The sequence below is a fragment of the Cimex lectularius genome, unplaced genomic scaffold (assembly GCF_000648675.2).
Source record: "Cimex lectularius strain Harlan isolate CLEC.00 unplaced genomic scaffold, Clec_2.1 scaffold73, whole genome shotgun sequence".
NCBI classification, from domain to species: Eukaryota; Metazoa; Arthropoda; class Insecta; order Hemiptera; family Cimicidae; genus Cimex; species Cimex lectularius.
The window spans coordinates 1,609,565-1,630,564 of NW_019392632.1; the positions used below are offsets into that span (position 1 = coordinate 1,609,565).

Below are 21,000 nucleotides of genomic sequence, written 5' to 3' on the forward strand. Positions count from 1 at the left end.
TCTGAAGTATGCTTTAAAAATCACCCATTTTTTAATGATTGATTTATATTCTCTATGATATGTAAAAGTAAGTTCTTTCACTTTTTTTTATTGGCTTTTATTTACATACCAAATTGGCGGCTCAAAAATTATTATCATGAGTTAACTGACAAAAAACACAAAATTTGCAATAAACCAAAATTAAAATATTTATTAACATTTACAAATGTAAAAAACTTGTAGATACAAGTAAATGAATAAATAAAATAAAAAAAAATTCAAGTTGATAGTGGTATGTTTTGAAGCAAGGTGTCACATACAAGACCAGTTGACAATCAGGGAAGAACTGAAGAAGTGTGTCGATACAATGGTCTTGTTTTTTACTTCATACTGCATACATCCTATAGTAGGATTGGCTACCAGCTTTAGAAATATTTTCGTTTTCTGAATAATTTCCGCAATCACTCAATTTAAAAACTCTCACGTTCGAGAACAAAATAATACATGAAAACATTCCTTTAATTATTAGTAGCAAAAATTGCTTTTGATATTACTGTACTATTAATATTGGTTGCACTAAAACATTTGCATTTTTAATTTAAAGAGCTACAATGAAACAAACAGAGATAAAATCCAGAGTTAAGGAAAAAAAATTAGCCAGAGTTAACTTGGGATAATAATTGAAAATTGCATTCTTTAAATTGAGTTATCTTGTGATAGTAAGGCAGGGGCAATAATGTAGATGGCACAATAGATCAATATTGGGCATCAATATAAGGTCACAGAAAGCAGACTCCTTTTAATGTCACCCCTTGTTTGCATTCAGTCCTCTTCTGAACAGTGAGCATGGAAAATATGTAAATAGGTCACTTGTGCTCAACATGTTCATACTGTGTTTATATACCTTATAAAATTTTCAGAAATATCATATATTATATTCATTAAAAATATAGCAACACAAGGAGCAGTGGTTGAATGCAAACGAGGCATTAAAGTTCAGTTCAATGATTATTCGGAGATCCGTGAGATGCGGTCTGGTGTGACTTAGGTTTTAGAAAAACATTTTCTTTATCATGCCAACGTTTCGATCTTTATTGATATCATCTTCAGGGCCTGGGATTTATAAATCGACTATTGATGATCTCAATATAGATTGAACGTTGGCACGATAAAGAAAATGTTTTTCTAAAACCTACGTCACACCAGAACGCATCTCACGATCTGTGAATAATCACTGACTAACGGTCATTAAACACCACACATTTCCACAAGTTCAGTTCAATGTTGAGTCGAGTTATCAAATTATCCTTACTAAGTTCAACTGAAAATATCAACAGGAAAAAAACCACTGATAAATCACATTTATATATCATATTTAATACATATTAAAAAAATAACATAAATTAATAAATCTTGATGTGTATGTGTAATATATTTGAATATAAATGTATCTATAAATTCTAAATTATACAAAAAGAATTTTCTTAGAAAATCTTTCATTCACAGTAATTAATTAAAATAATTTATAATTATGCACAACCAAGCAACAAAAACTGTTGTCACCATTTCTGAAATATTATTCACATGTTTTGAATAACTTAATTTTAAATAAATAATTACACAATTATTTAATAATATTCAAATTAAAAATTCTTATTTACAGGCGTATTTTACAACTCCCTTTCACAAGACCATGCAATTAAATAAAGTATTTACAATTAATATTTATACATTTAAAAAGAAAAAAAGAAAGAGAGAAAAGATATGATTTTCTTCTTTTCCAAAAGTTTATAAAACCTAAAAGCTTAATTTATTGTTTTTTAACTGACTCGTTGACCTCCAATTTAAAATCCGCATCAATTTCCTTACTGGCGGTTATAAAACTGCAAAAGTGACACGAAAGCACATAGTGGTAAATCCACCCGACTATGTACAATTCAGGGAACAACTAACAACTGCAGTTAACACCACATTGACTGTTTCCTAAAAAAAGGGCCAAAGTTAATAATTGCTTATGGAAAATTACAATAATTTCAGTAAATTAATTGTCAAAATAGAAATAGAAGTCCTTCATATAATAAAAATTCAATAAAATTTGCAGTTCTTAACAAAAGATATATATTTTGCATTTGCTATGAATATTCTGACTATAATATCAAATAAAAACTTTACTCCTTACATTCTATGTTCAATTATAAAATCTATATCAATTCAATTTTTTTACCTCTACTATTCTATAGTATTAATTATATATATATATTTTCAAAGAACATTTTTTAATAGCCTTGAAAAATGTCAATGTTGTCACTATTTGAAAGAATCATCTTAAAAGGATATCCCTGCTGTGGCCATGTATAAAAATAAAAAAAAATCTAGCCAAAAGATTTAAAAGTGTAATAGCCTTGATTGTTTGATCACCTAATTTTTTGTAAGAGTAATGAATATTTATGACCATATATAAATGATTAGCATGTCTTATCACTGCTTAGAATCCATCAACCTTGTTCTTTCTAAAAAACTGTTTATAATAGTTAATAATTATAATACGAACAGCATTGCACAATAGTTATATATCTTTAATTATATAAGTAAAAATAATATTAACTGTCAGTCTATAAATTAAAAAGTTAATAATGTAGGAGCTGGAATTCCAATCAAACGAGACTGCAAATTCATGCCTATAGTATTACAATTTAAATTTATTTATTTTTATGCACATACACATAAATAAAAATCAGTAATATTCTCACACATACAGTCCGCAATCTGTCATATATAAATATATAAGAATTTTTATTAATCAAAATTCCTTAATTAATAAAAAAATTAACAACACATAAAAAATGCTAAACTTTTTTTGTTCTAATTAAAACTTATGCTTTTAATAATTGTACCTCTAGTCACTATTTGAAATAAATTGTTTTTAATTGAACCCAAATCCCTCTAAACTGTTTCTATTCCTACAAACAAAGAACATTAGCGTACGGTTTTGGTTTGAGGTTCTGCAGAGGCTGGATCAAAGCCGGTGGCTTTCTCTTCTTCTTGTGCCTGTACTTCTTAACGTAAGCCTCGATCAAACGTTGAATTTTCAATGGGTTGATCTCGCCCGATCGACTATGACATATCTAAAAATAATTGACCAAAATTTTAATTAAATTCAATGTACAACCAGCAAGATATTAAGTTAGACAGGATGTTACCTTAGGTACAGACTTTCTCAAGATGTCTTTGTACTCTTCTTTGTTAACATGCCTCTTGGCATAATGTGGTTTTAGGACCAACTTGACTTCTTCCACCACTCGTTCTTGTCTATTCAACTTCTTCAAAAACTGCAAACAAAATTTATTCTGTCAACACAAATATGCTTTAATAAACCCCACCCTCTAATTGCAGTTCAGTTAGAATATAAAAAATCAATATTTTGTTTTTAAAGGATAGAATTATATATGATATAAAACCCTTCTAAACTTTAACAATCCAGAAGGGCATAGTAGCAATGGAAGTACATTTTTGAACAATTGGAACAATAGTAATGAAATTACAAACCAACAACAACAAATAATTTAATACCATCAAATATCCCATAGCCAATTATGGAAAATAAATTTAATAAATCAAAATATAATTTGGATCATAATACTTCATTTTCTTCCAACTCTTGGAGCCTTTCGAAACAGAAACCATATGACTAAATTGAAATATAAAGAAATCAAACCCATAAAACGATACTGGACAGTTTCTAAAACAAATAAATATTACAAAGGAAAAAAAAATCATAAAACAATATTCTTAAATAACTTATTCTCCCCTCAACTTCTCTTCAAACTGGAATTTCAGATCACGTATGAAGATAAGGAAGACAGTTACGTTATTCCATGAACAAAATTATATGTAGAAATGATGAAGGTGGGGTGAGTATGTAGATTCCCTTTTTGTAAATGATGGTTCTACTCACAGATTTGTTGTTTACAACTATCCGGATTTCGAGCATTAAATGCTCATCATCAGGGTGAAGGATGAACACGTCTCTCTGATGATTGTAAGCGTATGAATTGTAAGTGTCAATCTGCTGAACCACCACCAACGAGTTCCAATGAGATGGTTTTTAATGGCACTCAATTTGAATGTGCAAACAACATGAATTACAACAAAACTAAATATTATACTAATAAATACTGTAAGAAAGTAATTTTAAATTAATGATTAATTTGTATGTCAAATATTATTTAGGTACATGTTTAAAATAGGATGTGAATCAAAATCAATATTATTTATGCATTTATCTCCATGTTTAATTTTACAATTTTTATTTTAAATTTCTCAAAAACCAATCTAATTCCCTCCTTTTGTTGAAAGAGTGTAACACTGTATATTTAAATTTTGAAGATCCTTTAACCTGATGATGAGCTTTAAATGTTTGAAATCTGGATCGTTATTAACAACAGATCTGTGAATAAAACCATCTTTTTCAAAAAGTAAATAACATTTACATGTACGTACCTCCCCAAGAGAATCTTGTTGTGTGCCTTGTAAAACATTGACTTTGGGTGCCTTTATTTACAGAAACTCAGGATCAATTTATTATATCCATTTAAATGTAACAATCAGAGGAATGAATAGAACATTTTTATAATTACCTTGTCTTTGACTTGCATGTCCACAGCTGAGTTAGGCAGTTCATCTAACATTTTTAATTGATCTTCATCTAACTTCAGACAATCTTTCTTGCTAGAAGACCCTGGGATTTTTTCCAAATTATAATTTGAAAAATTATTTACAGGAAGGAATATACTTTCGGAATGTTTAAAAAGTATACCTTTAGAATTATTAAGGGGCAGCTTAGCTTTCTTCCTGGGCAATGCAAGTATTTTGCCACTTACAGTGTGTTTTGGTTGAATTGGCCTTGTTTTGATTTTACTTGGAGTTGATATTTGTGGGAGTGGAGGCTCAAATAAGTCATCACCTTCAGATGAGCCAGGTGAATAGGGTGAATCCCCACCTCCACCACCGCCCCCTCCCATATCATCATCAGAATCATCATCTTTCATTACAGATGGAACAAATGGTGGTTGTTTGGGTTTTTCAATTGAGTTTATTTCCTCTTGTGGCTTACTCGGAGGAGTACGAAGAGGAGAAGGAGTTTTTGGAGCCTCGTGTTGAGGTTTTGGTGGTGAAATCACTCGTGTCGGTTCTGGTGTGATTCTTGCATTTGAAACAAGATCAACTGTGGGTGACACATTTCTATCTGCAGTGTTTTGAATAGGTGTTGGTGAACGAGATTTGGTTGGTTCAAACGGATCATAAGGAATTGGAGGTTCTGGTGGTGTATTAGGGCCTTTGTGGACTATTTCACTTGACCTATCATCAACTTCATCATCATCATCATTCTGGTCAGTAGAATCAAGCAGAGGATTTGACAAAATTCGCATTTGAGGTTTGGCATTTACAATGTTAAATTTGATGTGAGGTTCAGGAGGAGTTTTAGGCCCAGTCACTATAGTTTCTCTTGCTTTATCAGTCTCCTTCAGTTTCTCCTCATTATCACTGTCAGTCAATATTATAACTTCTTTTGGTGAAGGTGTTTGCTCCCTAAACGGTGATTGATCCAAATCAATAATTGCCACAGGTTTGAGATGTTTTGTGTTTAATCTTCTTTTACCAAAGGAACTCGTCTTAGTTACAATACCTCTCAAAGGCTGATTTTCTTTAGAACTCTTGTCTTTTTTCTTTTTCGGTTGTTCTTCTTCCTTTCTTCGTCTGGTGCTTGACTCTTTTCGACTATCGCTCATTTTTGATGACTTGAAATTGACACTCACTAAAATGTTATCTCCTGAAGTGAAAACTTCTTTTGAGGGCACTGGAGAACTGTAACGTCTTCGTTTCGGTGAACGATTTCTTGATTTGTATTTTGTTCGTCTTTTGCTTTTTTCTTTTGTGCTGTTTTTACTTTTCTCAGAAGTGGAAACTTTCTTACTGACGACCCTTTTATCTTTTTCACAACTGCTACAGGAACAGCTAGAACAACTAACAGACGACTGTCTACGCTTTTTCCTCTCTTTACTTTTGGCTCTGGTTTTGTTTCTTCTAGGTGACCTGCTCCTTCTTTTACTTACACTTCTACTTCTGCTGCTCTTACCTCTACTTCTTTTTCTACTCCTAGGTTGGCTGCGGTTCCTGCTATGACCTCGGCTCCTTTTTTCTACACTTTTTCGTCTTTTCACAAGAGAAACACTCCTCCTGCTTCTACTATTGCTACGACTCCGGCTCCTTGATGAAATATCCCTACCAAACTCATCTACTTTTCGTTTTTTTGGTTTTTCACTGATAATCTTTCTCACATCGTATCTTTCAAGCTCTTTACGCTTTTCTTTAGTTTTCTTCTTTTCTTTTTTAGTTGATTTTTCTTTAGTTGTGTCTTTTTCTCTATAGCTTCTTTCTTTAGTCCCTTTGGACAACTTTTTCCATGCAACCGATGCGACTCTTTCTTCTAAAACAATCTCGCCTTCTTCCTTTGGTCCATTTTCATTTTGAGGCTTGTTTTCCTCTGGGCGCTCTTCTGCAAGAGTATACTCACAATCAGATATCGCTTCTGTTTCTAATCCTTCCAAGCCGACAGTTTTATCAGAAGCAGGCCTATTGTGATCTTCAAGTTCCCAACTTCTCTCGTAGGTACTGATCTCCTCATCAGTAATGTCTACAAGTCCATCCCTTTCATCCTCCTCACAACCAAGTTCCAATATATCGTCAGTTTCCTTTTCTATATTACTACTACTAGATTTACTTACATTATTTATTTTATCAGGTTTATCTTCAGTCGTCAGACTTTCTTGTGAAATAGTAATGTCATCTTTTGTGTTTCCACATTTATCACTTTGTTCTTCATTTGGAGCTACATCGACTGTTTCTTCTCCAGAAAGAATATCAGTTTTATGATTATCACCTACTTTAGATCGAGCTTTGTTATTGCACTCAGTGTTATCATCCATATCTATTTTTTCATTGTCCTCATCTTTCGACGTGTTACTTTCTGTTTTATTTTTTTCGTAGTTAACCGGTTCTTCATCTTCCTTTTGGCTAAGTAGACCATCTTCATCGATCTTATTAATAGTGTTATCATTTCCTAACACCATATCTTTTTTAGCATCTTCACCATCTTCTTTGTCAGATGAATCTAAATCTGAATTGGATTCCTTAGCGATTTCTGTGCTCACTTTTGAATAGAAACTCCGATTTGGACAGTCGGAATCGTTAATTGCATCTACATCAGGGGACGGTGGGAGGTTTATTGCATCAGGAGGGCAAGGAGGTGAAGGAAGGCGTATTTGTTCTAAATCAACGTTATTTGACAATGCTTTAAAGTCCTCTTCATTCTGCTTGTTAGTAGGCTCTTGATTTTCTGTAAATATATAAATAAAATGAAAAATTAAATATATTTTTTATATTTAGGTACATACATACTCATTTAGGTACATACATTATTTTATTAAAATTGCAATTACAGAATATCATTCAACAACTTTACATTTTTTCAGTACCTGGTGCTACTGGAGATGCTGGAGGTGATGTAGGCACATCTGGGTCATAACACTGTCTTTCATCATCGATGACAAGCATAGCTTCCTCAGGAGAGCTTCCTCCTTGATCATCTTCTAAAGCCAACAACATTGCTGGGGGTTCAGGAGGAGGCAGCAGTTTACAACTAAATCACGATATAGTCAAAATAAGTAATGTTGTCCAAATAAGCATTTATTTTGTTTACATTAATTTAATCTATATTAACTTACCTTGTTGTATCGATATCAGCATATAAATCAAAGTCATCATCTTCACAAAGTTTCACTGGTGGTTGTGGCGGTGGTTGAAGAGGTGGAAGGACATTCGATTCATTCGATTGTGAGTGATTATTTTCATTTACCGTTGATTCTGGCTGTGTCTGATTTTGGTTCATGGCACTCGATTCACCAGAATGGCCTCCTGCTGATTTTTTAACAGGAATTGATTTTTGATCTTTTATAATCACCTTGACATCACCATTGCTAGAAAAAGGAAAATTATTAAACACAAGTTCTCAATTATTTATAAATTTGTTAATATAGACTAACCTATTTCTATGAATCACGGCATCTGGGTTGTGCCAAACATTTTGTTGGTCGAGAATTGAAGAAACGATATCAACTGGAGTTGTATTTACTGTTATTTTCTGAATAACTCTCCTAGGTCTTGTATTGAATATTTGAGCCGCTAACTGTTTCCGACCAGCCATGCTTCTTACAGCCAGACGAGCTCTTCGAAGAAGTCCCAAACCTCCACCTGACTCTTCCTCAAGTTCATCCTCAGCATCACAACTAAAATAAATTTTAAAAAAATGAACAATTCACAAAACAGATCATTTATTGTCAGTTATTACTCTGAAAAATATTCCAGCTGTGGCCTGGTACCAAACAGATCTAAAGAGTTATGCGTAACAGGCAAATTAAACGAACTTCCTACTGGTTCGACAGGCTTCTTACTAGCTCGTTTTGATGTTTTATTGCGACATTTTTTCTGAAAAATATAAAATTATTTAGCAAAATTGTCATGATTTTTTAATCAGAAAGATTTTTAATAAATAAATAAAAATAAAGTAAAAGTAAATTCAGCAAATGCACACACACCTCCTTAAGAAAACTATTTTATTTTTAAAGAATAACAAATGTTTAATAATGAGACTAAGTTTTGAGCTACTACAACCAAAAAATAAAAATATCCTTTGTTAATCAAAAGTTATTTAAAAAGCTATTGGTTGTTTGGTTTCTGGAATTGACTTTTTTCCTTTCTTTTAAACATACTCATCTTTTCAGTGACAAAGACTAGCAAAATGTTAAAAGCAAAAATTGTATAAAGGCTAGAATGCAAAGCATAAAACATTTTTTCATAAATGAAACATTATGTTATTATTAAAATATCGCATCTGAAATAAATGATCTATCACATCTAACAAAACATCGTTAAACTAATTAATGTTAATATTAACAATAATGCTAGATAATACTTTCAATGGATGAAATCATGTATAACTGTTAATAATGGTTGCGCAGCGTGTATATGATTGCAATGGCTGAACGTTATTATTTTTGCTTATTTAAACAAACATAAAATCCAAATTCAATGAATTCTGAACCCTAAAAACTGCATTTTGCAAAATATCTATGTTGAAGTGTAAGACCACAGTAGAAGCTAAAATGGTATCGTTAGTGGGAAAAGAGATCATCAATATAAATAATTAATCTTCCCATCTCTTTGTTAAATTATGTAAAGCATAAGGACATTACTCACTTTGCGACTTTGATTCTTTTTTGCCCTTTTACTTTTCCGATTATTAACTGCAACTTTAACTTCCAACGTACTACCATCTTCCACAGTAATTAACTCAACTTTATATTTTGTTTTTGTTCGTTTTCTGGACTTCCTCTTTCTTTGTGCAGCCGGGCGACCGGAGGATGTTGAAGGCTGACAAACCATTCATTAGTTGTAAAAGTGCAAATGAAAAACTCAACGTTAAATTGTTTATTTTCATTTTGTTTGTTTGTGAAAAATAAAAACCTGATTTAATGTTGAAGTTTGGTTGATAATGTTATAAACTCTTTGGGCACCCCTTGTCCTAGGTCCCCGAGGGAGTCGTGGCATCCTTTCGGGTCTTCTGCGAAAGCGGTTCTCGAGAAGAATCGTGTTAGACAGTATATCATGGACCTCATCATCCTCTATTTCAAAATCCTTTAAATATATTTGTCACTTATAATCGTTATTTAAAAGAATAAATAAAACTGAGTTTAAAGATCTTTTTAGACTTTCTATAAAATAAAAATTGCTATTTTTAAAATTAGCTAACCATAAATAGTAAGAAAGATCCTTTGCTTTAATATCAATATTGGATTGCTTTACATAAATTGATATGTGTAACTAAAGATAAAATTTTTAAATCCAATGTCTGCCCCTCCCCCTTATTTCAAATAATATAAAAACTTTTTAATTGGTCATTTTTTAAACAATTTTTTTACGGTTAACCAAACTTGAATTCAATTTTTTTTAAATTCTGATAAGTATACATTCAGAACAAAAATAAATAAATAAAAAGTGAGTTTTCAAATAATTTTAATTTGATTAACAATTTCTTCTTGATCATCCTGGTATTTCTTGCTCTAGTCAATTTATCACACATTTTACAAGTTTATGCATTTCCAAACCAGAAAAACACTGATAACTTGTACTTATAGAAGTGAAAAATGGCAAAATGCACCTGACAGATAAGAGCTTTAAAAATAATTTCAATTTTATTTAAAAAAATAAATAAATAAAAAAGAATAAGACCAGGGTGATAAGGGAGTAGCCCAGGAATACACTGCTCACCTCACCACTGTTTGAATATTTTTGCACCATTTTAAAACATTGAACTCCCGAAAAATGCCATCTATTTATCAATGGCTTCATTCTGATAAACTTACAATAAAATGCCCTTCTTCCATTTCTTTAATGAGTCCACCACTTTTCTTTTCCACAAGTCTTTGTACTCTCAAATATTTTACTGAACAAAAATTGTAAACACCTTGCAATCAATTTTCTTATACTTTAACTTTTTAAGCTGGTAGAAAAGCATATTGGACACAAATAAAATAAAAATAATAATAATAAATTTCAAGTGGATGGTATATTGTCATTTACAAACAAAATTATTATAATTATAATGTATGTTCAATTGTATTTTCTTCTTACTTCCTCGTTCTCGACAAATTTGTAATGTGTAAAAAATAGATTTATTTATGAACACCGGATTTTCACAAGGATATTGCCTTATTCTGATCAATAATAACATTATGTTTATTTATGAAATAATGACAAAAATATCTTTTTGTGAAAAGTTGAAAGTTTTTAAATTTACTGATGGCAAGGATGTACAACTTGTATTATTAAAAACTTGCTAATTTATTAATTTAATTGACACTCCGAAAATAAACTTTACTGATTGTAGTAGCTTATACATTTTTTATATTTTCATTCAATTTTGGCTAATAAAAATGATATCGTTAACAAGGTCAACTTTTATTTAATTTTTGACTATATTCACACATTAAATTTTCACATGATAATACCCGATAACAAAAAATATAAAAAGGAGTGAAATAGTGAGAATAAAAATTATTTTAACAATATGGTACTAGTTTTCAAGCAATAAAGCAGGAAAAATGGAAGGAAATGGTTTAGGATTGCACGTAAAAATAATTTATGAACATGCAATGGAATTTATAAAAAGGGTGAAACGAATGTGCTGTGAAAACTACTAACGTTGAAAAGGTCGGCACAGTACTGGCAAAACCAATCCCCAGTTGGCACTTGCGTTAAAGGTGGCGATAGACAGTCCATATGGTATCCTGCATTACACCGATCACAAAGGAGCATCTCGTGTTCTCGGTCATGCTGGTGGCACACCTGAAATAAAAATAATAGTGGAAGATTGTTCACTAATAAGAATGGGAAAAAATGAACTTACTTCACAAAATGTAGCATCGTCCGGTTCAAAATCGGCATTGTGATTTTGTGGAGGCGGTGTTTTAACATCTGTCCGTGAAATAAGCTCACCTGAAACCCCTGTTACACGAATTGCTGTATATTTAACACGGTCAATCGGGCATGTATTTGAAGTCTGGAACAATTATTGATCGTTTAATTTCATATAATTCAATTTACAAAATCAATAGAGGATTACCTTAGACCATGTTGATAAACACTCAGGATGGAAGTTATGGTTGCAATTTAATGGTTTAGCTAATGGTGGCCTTAAGTTTTTAAAGCAAATTATGCATCGATCTCCATCATTATCTGATGAGTTAGTCTCTTCCTATTAAAATTAGAAATAAAGTTAAATTTAGTCCCTTAATATATAAATTAAAATTAATTATATAAAACATAAATAAACGAATGAATGTGGAGGGAGTTAGAAAAGTTAAAGGGTATGAAAACAGGGCAAAAAATCACCAATCTCCAAATAGAATCGTGCCGAGCCGTATAGTTCCATTTAGAGTGCCCGAAATTTGAGGGGGCATTCATGACTGCACCACAGCCAGTCGCTCCGATCGTCATCAAGTGAATTACTTCCTCAAAATGGATGACGATCTTTTGTGATATGCTGCTATTTGTTTATATATAAAAAGCAATAAACCGAAGAGGAAATGGTGTAAGAATTGACTCTTGCACAGAAGCTGTTAATACCCATATCAATTTGATGAAAGATCTTTCCCTTGAACCCGCTGATAGGAGGAACTATTTAAGGATGGAGTGGCCGCTGGACCATAAACTCCTTCAATTACCACATGACGTTGTCTGTTGAAGAACTAAACTCTTCATTTTGAATGAGCAAAACTATATTTTGAAACAATTTTTGTTGAGAGGCACGACAAAGTCTGGTGTCCACCATCCAAACGACCATTTTTTTTTACAACACACCCTTATCATAAATATTGCAAAAATCACATTTTTAAACCTTTAAAAACATATTCTAGGGACAACTGGCAATTTAACTTTTTTTTTGTTTACTATAATATCAGCAAAATTTACACTTACCTCAGAAAAATTTCCCATTTTCTTACTGTGATTAGGACCTAATAGAAATACAGACAAATTATAAAATATCAATTTACAATGTTCTGTATATACAAATTAAATTAATACCTTCAGTACTGCTACCATTCAATCCATTCTTTTTGGAAGAACCCTTGAACAAAAATTAGAGTTGAAACAGAGCATTACAATCCATTTGATCAATAACAATACAAATTCAGAAACTAGCCTCACCTGATTTGTTTGGAAAACTTCATCCTCAGAATCAGACAAGTTATCACTACTCTGTGATTCAGAATCCAATATTACCTGAAATTAATAAAAATGTAAAAAGGAGTTGGGGAAAAAAGTCAAGAGAATGTTATACATGGCATTTTTTTCTTGTAGGCCTCCCAATTTCACTGCCACTTGATTCCAATGATGAGCTGGAAAGCTGAAATAATAATTTATATCATACATTAATTTTATTTAAATGTTTATTTCAAAAGCAAAAATTAATGAATCAAGAATCAGCTTAATTGACAAAAAAAGCTTAATATTAATTTCAACTGGTATTGTGTTTTATAGCACCAAATGCAACATACATTCTGACATTTAGTATAAATGAAAGAAATTATAACAATGACTTTTATGAAAATTATTGTTTGGGGAATTTTATGTTCAATATTATGAAGACAGAAAAAAAATCATAATAGCTTAGAATTACAAATCAAATTATAATTACCACACAATGTTATTTATTGCTAAGTCGATCAATTTTAGTAACAAAAAATTGGAATTTCATACACTTCAACTTGACCCTCAAGACGTCTATGCCATGAATGTTAAGTCAATGGCTTTGTGATTGACCCTAAATCCCTACAATGAAAATATTAATGCAGCAATTTTAAATTTGATGGCAACTTTTTTTTGCTATGTTTACTTTTTTGCAATAGTTTTCAAAAAAGCACCACATTATTCAGAAAATAAAGTTTATCATTTTCAATGTCATTATAAAAAACTTTATTGTACTGTATTTTGTTAAACATTGTTGTATAAATAAAATGGAGGCAAAGATTGCATATTATCCAGTAATTTTTGTATTGCATATTACTAATGAGCGTTATATGTAAAATCCTTAAGGAGGATAGTTAATCACAATGCAAGGCCAATAAACAAAAAGAAAATTTTGTGGGGCCTCCAGATGTTTGCTTGGAATGATTCTCAAAGGCTTATATATATATGGGAAGGATTAACATAATATGAAAATTATGTATTAAGAATATATCATTAATAATGACAGATGCCAATAATATGCCCCACCTCAAGCAGCATATGATAAATGAAGTATTTGTTTTGTTCCAACTGGTTGCCTTTTGCAAAATTTTATTTCTATCGATATTAATAACAGGTAACATTAAACAAACATTTTTTTTATTTTCTCATATATTTGCATCAGTATTTGGTTTTTTCATAGAAGTAGTTAAGATCGAGTGAATATATCAATTCATTGAACGAAAACGATGGTTCTACTCACAAACTGTTTTTTGAAGTTATCCAGATTTCGAGTTTTTAAATGCTCATCGCCTGACTGAATGAAAATCTACAAGTACGTTTTCCAGTGTATGCCACGTTCTGCAATCTATATTGGTAGATGTACTAAAATCATTGTTTCCTTTTTTTTTTCTTTTTTTTTCACTTTCCTTTGTCTACCAATGGAAAGAAAATTGCCCTGTTGAATAGGGCCAAATCATGGACGTATAATACATATTTTAATAACACAAACGCAGAACTACAGCTCATAAAAGGAAGAAATAAAACAAATATTTTGCTAAATTATCCTACTTTATGGCATTCTAGGGTATTCAATATTTGCCTTGATCCCAGCATTGCCTTTTGAATATTATCAGAATTGTTGTAAAAAAGTATTTATTGCACAAAGTAGTCTGCACCAACCACGACTCCTAATTGTTGGGTTTTAAACCGTCATGTAGAACAGGAATTACTTTACATTTTATATTGTTGTAATTTTATTACTAGTATGAAATTCAATGAGTTAACATGTTATATTTACAATTTATATAATAAAAAAAAAATAATAAAATAAAATTACCACGATTCTTCTTATCTTTTTGCGTTTACACAAAGGGCTACTGGAATCCGTGTCATTCGAATCACTCTGTAAACAAACAAAAACATTATTATAAATTGGATTTTGTAACGAAAATAAAATAAAATGTACTCAGTAGACAATACATCCTGCTATCCTTTTGGCCTCAATTTAAAACAAGTAGGGCGCAAATTCATCGGAAGGAATATAAAATTCATCAAATCTTAGAGCAAATTTATAACTAATTTAATATTTTCGAGACTGAACCTATAACTATAACCTATAGTTTATATAACTAAACTATATAAACTATAACAATAGCCTCAGCCACTACTTAACCCCCCCCAGCCTGATTTATATTTTATCTCAAAATGTTTGCTTTGAATCGCTCTTATTCCTTTTATGTTGCACGGTTTAAAATTTGACAGTTCATTCCTTGTTCACTTTACTTATACAAATATAAGGAAAAACTAATTTGTATTTAAATGAAAATTTATTTGACTCAAAAAATCTTCACTATTTATTTTAAAACGTAATAAGCAAAAAACAAAATAAATAAATACTGATTGCTGATTCAATTACTGGAAGCTCAACTCTGTACTCATGTGTAGGTATGTATGTACATACGAGTACAAAGTTGAAAAAATATATATGTGCACATAAAAATAAATATATATAAATAAGGACAACAAAATATATTCTGAAAATTATGGTGAACTATACAAAACTAAAATTGTAGCCATTTAACAGACACGAGACAAAAAATAAGAAAGACAACAGAGTAGATGATAGGGAAGGGTAGAGGGCTGGGAAGAACAGGGGTGGTAGACGAAAGTAGGTCATTCCTAATGAGATATTGTGATGGAATGGTTTTCCAAAGAAAGGAATGTGTTGCAATTTTGTAAATTTTTAGAGAAGTGTGAGAGGTCTCCTCACTACCAAGGTGTCTGATATACATTGAATATAACTTTAACCAATCAAAGCCCTGAGTAAAGAACTACAAGGCAAAAACTACGAGGTCTAGACTGGGACGACTCTTCACTGGGCCGGGGAGCATGCTAAACTGAACAAGATCTTGTTACTAGTCCAAAAAAGGTTAACCACTTTAGTGTAAGCCCAAACTGTAAATAGTTTACTCTGGTGGTAAATTGACTTCATGAGATGCACATCATATGCGATGAGCAGTATAACACAATGGTCAAACATCATAACACAATGGGTCAAATTAAAAAATCATAATTTTTATCCTTTAATTAATCTGATGCGTTATTTTTTCGCTAATACTGAATGGACTAAGTTGATCAGAGGGGGGTGGAATACTAATAATGCTAATGTGGAAACAATGATGTGTACAAAACAGTATAAATAAGCATTTAGTATATTTTAAAGGAAGTTAAACAAATGGTTAGCATGTAACCCCATGCGAGAAACCACCAAGGTTTTTACTTTGCCATCATTCATCTCTTTGAAAATGTCTTTCATTAAGAAATATTTAAATCAGTTGAAAGCGTTAAAGAGGTTGTGTCACTTTACATATGAACCAGTTTTAATATATCATTACATACCAATACCATAAAACGTAATAATTGTATTATATTATTAACTTACCAACATGACTTCCAGGGTTTAAAATTCACTGAATATTCTGAAACAAAATAGTCCATTTTAATTTTTATTATAAATATAATATAGAATTTGAATTAAATTAAAATTTGAAGCCCTCATGTAATTCATAAGTTTTTTAAATTAAAATAAGTTGGTTTTATTTGTGTGCATAATAAAGTAACAATTATAAAATTGTTATGTTAATATTTAATACAAATAATATACATTTAAGTGGCAATTTGAATGAAAATTATTTTATTAGTACAATTTAAAACTGTACAAATTTAGCAAGATATATTTGTAAATCATTTGTACACTCGATGGATGAAATACTCCACTGTTAACAGACTGAATTTGTATTTTTAACAGATCTCTAAACATTTTAAAGTTAGTATTCCATATGTTTTAGGAGACTTTATTCTTTCTTGCAATGAACAGGTTTCATGCCATGTCTTCATAGCGCTTTGTTAAATATTATGTGCATTCGAAGAAAGGCCAACATCAAACTTTACAACTGTCACAGGTCTAGGAGTAGGAGTAAAAAATATATTTTTGGGCGGGATCTTCATGTAGGCCATGCACTGACCACTAATGTATCATTTGAAAAGTATTTTCTATGCTTGGAATGGCCAGGTGTAGTCCTGGCTTAAAATTTAGAAGTAGGGGCGTAGAGCTGTTTTCCTCATTGTGCATAAAAAAATTACTAATGTAGACACAAGGAAAAATACAATAAAGATCAAAGTATTTATTAAAAACACTATTTTTAGCTATTTGTAGTTTTTATTCCTCGGTGAATGTATAAATTTGTTATAAATGTAAAGTAATTTTGAATATATATATATATGTAGTATGGTTATTTCCAATCAACATGGTCCACTTATTTTCGTCGCTTTGGTCTATCAGATGCGCTTGGTGATTCTCCCATCCCCTGTGGTGGGTTTTATAAAAACATCAACAATAATCAGGAATGACCAACAAACTATTTATCATATAACAAAATAGAATTTATAATTTGTATAAAATATTATGAACATTAGAACGAACAAAATGACACATATGGAAAACACAGCAAAATGTCCTAAAGCTTGCAAAAAGTGGAACTGATCAGATGGATGGAGAAAGAAATTACCACACACTGGATGAGTTCACCAGGATCACTCAAAGAAGTTAGGCAAGGGGGAAAACCTGCTGAACCTAGGGAAATTACTGAAGTCCTGTCTTCTTTAATTGGTAATCACATATTGCAGAGTTCCTTCTCCTTCATTTTTGAGATTTATGAATATCTTACTTGCCTCATATCTGAGGAGAATTAAGGTAATACATATGCCTTTCTTTGTATGGACCATTGCCCAGTCCAATCAACCTCCTCAAAATAACGAGAAAAGCTGAGACAGAAACTTGCCAAATCATGAAGAATCCTATGTCCTATGTGACTGCAAAGCATTAGCCCAGAAATGATACAGCCTCTTCGGAAAGATGATATTAACACCTAAAATAATAAATGAAGAGGAAACCTGGAAAATGCTGGACTTCCTTTTTTCCCTTCCACCACCTGTCTACCTAAGCGAGACCCTACCCGTCAGTATTTTTTACCCCCATTTACTAAAATGTTGTCAAGACAGTAGGGGCAATTAACTTAACTCCTTCTTCCAGCCTTACCTACTCAAAGGTGAGACTAGAGGAAGTCAAGGGTTTTTGCTTCTTTAAAACTCTTACATCCAAAAAGCTACCCTAAAGAGTCTCCCTTGCTCGCGGCCCGTTTACAATAATACAGAGGACATTAGTACCATGATTGAAGCTAATTGTCAACATAATCACATACTTTATGTTTATACAATAAATTCATGAATAATTCAGTGAATAAAACATTTTGTACAAATTTTAATTAATTATACTTTTTTATCTAAGGTCTTGGTCGAGATGAAAAAGCTAATGTCAATAAACTGTTGCTCTAACCACTTGAGCTATCGTGGAAAAGTCACGAGCCGAAGGTCATGGGCTTGAATCCCTCTTCTTCATCTCAACCAAGCCTTTAGATAAAATAAAACTATAATTAATTGCAATAATTAATACAGTCAATTATGATTAATAAATACATATATTCATTAATATTTCATAAAGTAGACAAATCAATAGGTAAAATAAATAAACTCTAAAATAAATAAATATATACCTAAAAATTATGCATGATGCTTGTGCTAAACAATTTTTTTGTTCTTCGCTTGTCAATTTGATCAAGACTGTTTTTTGACAGTAAGGTTTTTAGTTTTTCTTTTTTTTGTTGACAAGGGCATGTAAAAATTTTGTGTGCTACATAATCATCCAATTGGCATACAAAGCATAATGAACTGTTTGTTATTTGTACTTAAAAAGATATGCTTCGAAAATTTTGAAAGTATGCCCCGCTACGATTTGCATCACGAAATCATCAGAAAGCAACCAGTTGGCGTTAGATAGCTCTTTCTTAAATTTTAAGGAAGAATTTGAAAGCTAGCCTATGCTTGTTGCTGCCTTCCCATCTTGCGTCTATCCACTTTTCCGTAAACTGCAAACAATGTTTTTCTTGGAGTACTTTTGAGTCAGTACTTGACTTCTGGCAAGTTCAGTCATTTCCCATCTTTTGCTGAACTACCTTAAGGTTCGGATCGAGGTATGATCTTGAAGAAAAAAATCAAATTCAGTTGTTACTGCTAAGCTTTCGACCTGTTTTAAGGGCATCATCAGGGAAAAACCATCTTAAATAGATTGACAGTTTTTTACAGGCAGTCTTAAATTTCCTTTAAAACCGACTCAGTCCCAACATTGCACAGGCTGTAACATACTACAAAGTTAAGGTAGTTGCATTTTACAGTTTTGGAAATAAAAGCATTTAAACAATAGATATTTCAGGTCGCAGTGGAAAAAAGGGAGAATAAGAAAAACGTAATAAGATAAACCAACGAAGAAGGTGAAATTAGAAAAAAATAACACCTGACAGACCTCAACAGTGAGTATAAGCAGACCAGGATGATACAAAACTTTTAAAACTATAGGTTCATCACACATACCTAAAGAAAAATCTTACAATATCTATAATTGTATATGTCTAAAAAATATATATAATCAATAGTTAATAATTATAATATAATAACGACAACATTAAAAAACTACAACACTACTGTTGTACAAGTGAAGTTTGTTCATCTCATTGTTTATCCTGGATGAAAACGGTAATAATAAAAGTATGAACAATTTTTCCCTGCATCAATTGTATACAAAAGGCGTGAACAAAAAAAATTATGTCTCACCCGTTTTAAATTTTTGAAGCAAGTTTGCTTATAATATAAGGTCAAACTGGGTTTTAAAATGTCAACAGTCGGTGTTTCATTATGAGAAATAGTCCGTAATAAAAATGTAGTCGATTTTTAAAAAATAAATAAACAATAACATTTCAAATAGAGTTTTGTAAGAGAAAACGTTTTTGTTGGGAAAAAGCACTGCTTGTTAAGTCCAAAATAACTATAGTAATCAAAATAATAAAGCAAAAGCCAACGGATGAAAAACTTGTTTCGCACATTAATAAAATGGGCTTTGGTCGGGGAAACTCACCATTCTAAGCTGACATTCCACATTCCGTCTGAAGTAGGGATTCCTGGAGAAGGCGTCTTTGCAGAAATCGAAATAACTGCAGAATTAAATTTAAAACCAACGACGGAACAAGTCATCTATTTGGGCATCCGAATTATAACTCGGTTTGGGTAAAATGGCTTCCAATCTCCACGATATAACTTGATCGGGGAAAAGTTACAACGCGAGACCGACTTGGCGTTGTTTTACGGATGTTGAACGACGCCGGTACAAATCGGACCGATGGCACTCGACCGTAGATTTTTATTTATTTTACAGATTTTACTAAATATATCTACGGATGCCCGAACCGGCGAATTATAATATTAAGTGGGCGATATTAAGTTATAACGAGAAGAGAATATCGAAATCGATGTGCCCCTACGAACTGGACAACGACCTCAAAATAATCCGTAAACCTGTTAAACAGAGGGCGTACGAGGCGGTTCTTGTACGAAGATTGGACGTCAAATTTTTTTAAACACAATTTCATTTTAACCTTCAAAATTCAATATAAATACTCAATGAAGACACATAAATAACAAAAAGTCAATTATACTGCATATGTCTATGTGTATGTTTACACAATACAACAATTTTACCGACAATATTTGTATTTACATGTATACTTAATTGTGTTTTAAAAAATTGACATTAAATATTGTTTCCTACCCTTTTTGTTATTGAATAATAATAATAATTTATTCATATTAGTTACTGTCATGTATATTTTATAATACTTATATTTTTAACATAATGAAGTATAAATAAATTATTAACAAATCATACATAAATGAGATATATGTAATAATTACAATAAAAGCAAATACAGATCTTAACAATTTGAATTAGAAATCATAAAATAGTAAAAATTATTTTGTTATTTAAAAAACGACAGATCCACTAATTCATATAGAATTTGTTGCCACATGAGGGTGAAATTGCTTCATGCTGTCAGTTATATTTTATCGACTCCTTAAAAGCAGTGGATGTGCATTCAGAGCACTTGGGACATACAAAAATTGAATAACAAAGTTTTGACAGCCCTTGGTGGCATTTTGGATAAATTTTTTATACAGACAGTCGAGAAGAAAAATTTGTGTCACGAGTGGGATTCGAACCCACCCACG

At 31.4% G+C, this 21,000-nt stretch overlaps 1 protein-coding gene across 8 annotated transcripts; it reads right to left on the bottom strand.

Moving 5' to 3' along the window:
* Positions 1-1,400: 1,400 nt before the first annotated feature.
* LOC106662768 (PHD and RING finger domain-containing protein 1) lies at positions 1,401-20,300 on the bottom strand. 8 transcript variants are annotated; one of them, XM_014387066.2, is made up of 21 exons: positions 19,853-20,300; positions 16,268-16,304; positions 14,663-14,728; positions 12,938-13,003; positions 12,805-12,879; positions 12,682-12,724; positions 12,574-12,611; positions 11,720-11,851; positions 11,504-11,656; positions 11,299-11,442; positions 9,562-9,732; positions 9,295-9,468; positions 8,387-8,523; positions 8,082-8,324; positions 7,764-8,015; positions 7,515-7,678; positions 4,796-7,375; positions 4,617-4,717; positions 3,180-3,308; positions 2,965-3,104; positions 1,401-1,962 (listed from the first exon to the last, which is right to left on the bottom strand). In XM_014387066.2, the coding sequence occupies exons 2-21, from the start codon at positions 16,271-16,273 to the stop codon at positions 1,941-1,943; spliced, it is 4,836 nt and encodes a 1,611-aa protein (XP_014242552.1). In that variant the 5' UTR covers positions 16,274-16,304; positions 19,853-20,300; the 3' UTR covers positions 1,401-1,940. The 8 variants fall into 8 exon arrangements, with proteins under 8 accessions (XP_014242552.1, XP_014242548.1, XP_024086391.1 ...); XM_014387062.2 differs by adding an exon at positions 4,480-4,530 and having other exon boundaries at positions 4,617-7,375; XM_024230623.1 differs by lacking the exon at positions 1,401-1,962 and adding exons at positions 4,480-4,530; positions 13,295-13,428 and having other exon boundaries at positions 2,210-3,104; positions 4,617-7,375.
* Positions 20,301-21,000: the final 700 nt, after the last annotated feature.

What these genes read in the sequence shown, in the direction of transcription:
- LOC106662768 (XM_024230599.1), bottom strand. An exon ending in AAGTTTTCCAAACAAATCAG is followed by an intron (nt 12,725 to 12,804) that starts GTGAGGCTAGTT and finishes TTTTTGTTCAAG; the next exon opens with GGTTCTTCCAAAAAGAATGG. An exon ending in AAACTTCAACATTAAATCAG is followed by an intron (nt 9,469 to 9,561) that starts GTTTTTATTTTT and finishes ATGGTTTGTCAG; the next exon opens with CCTTCAACATCCTCCGGTCG.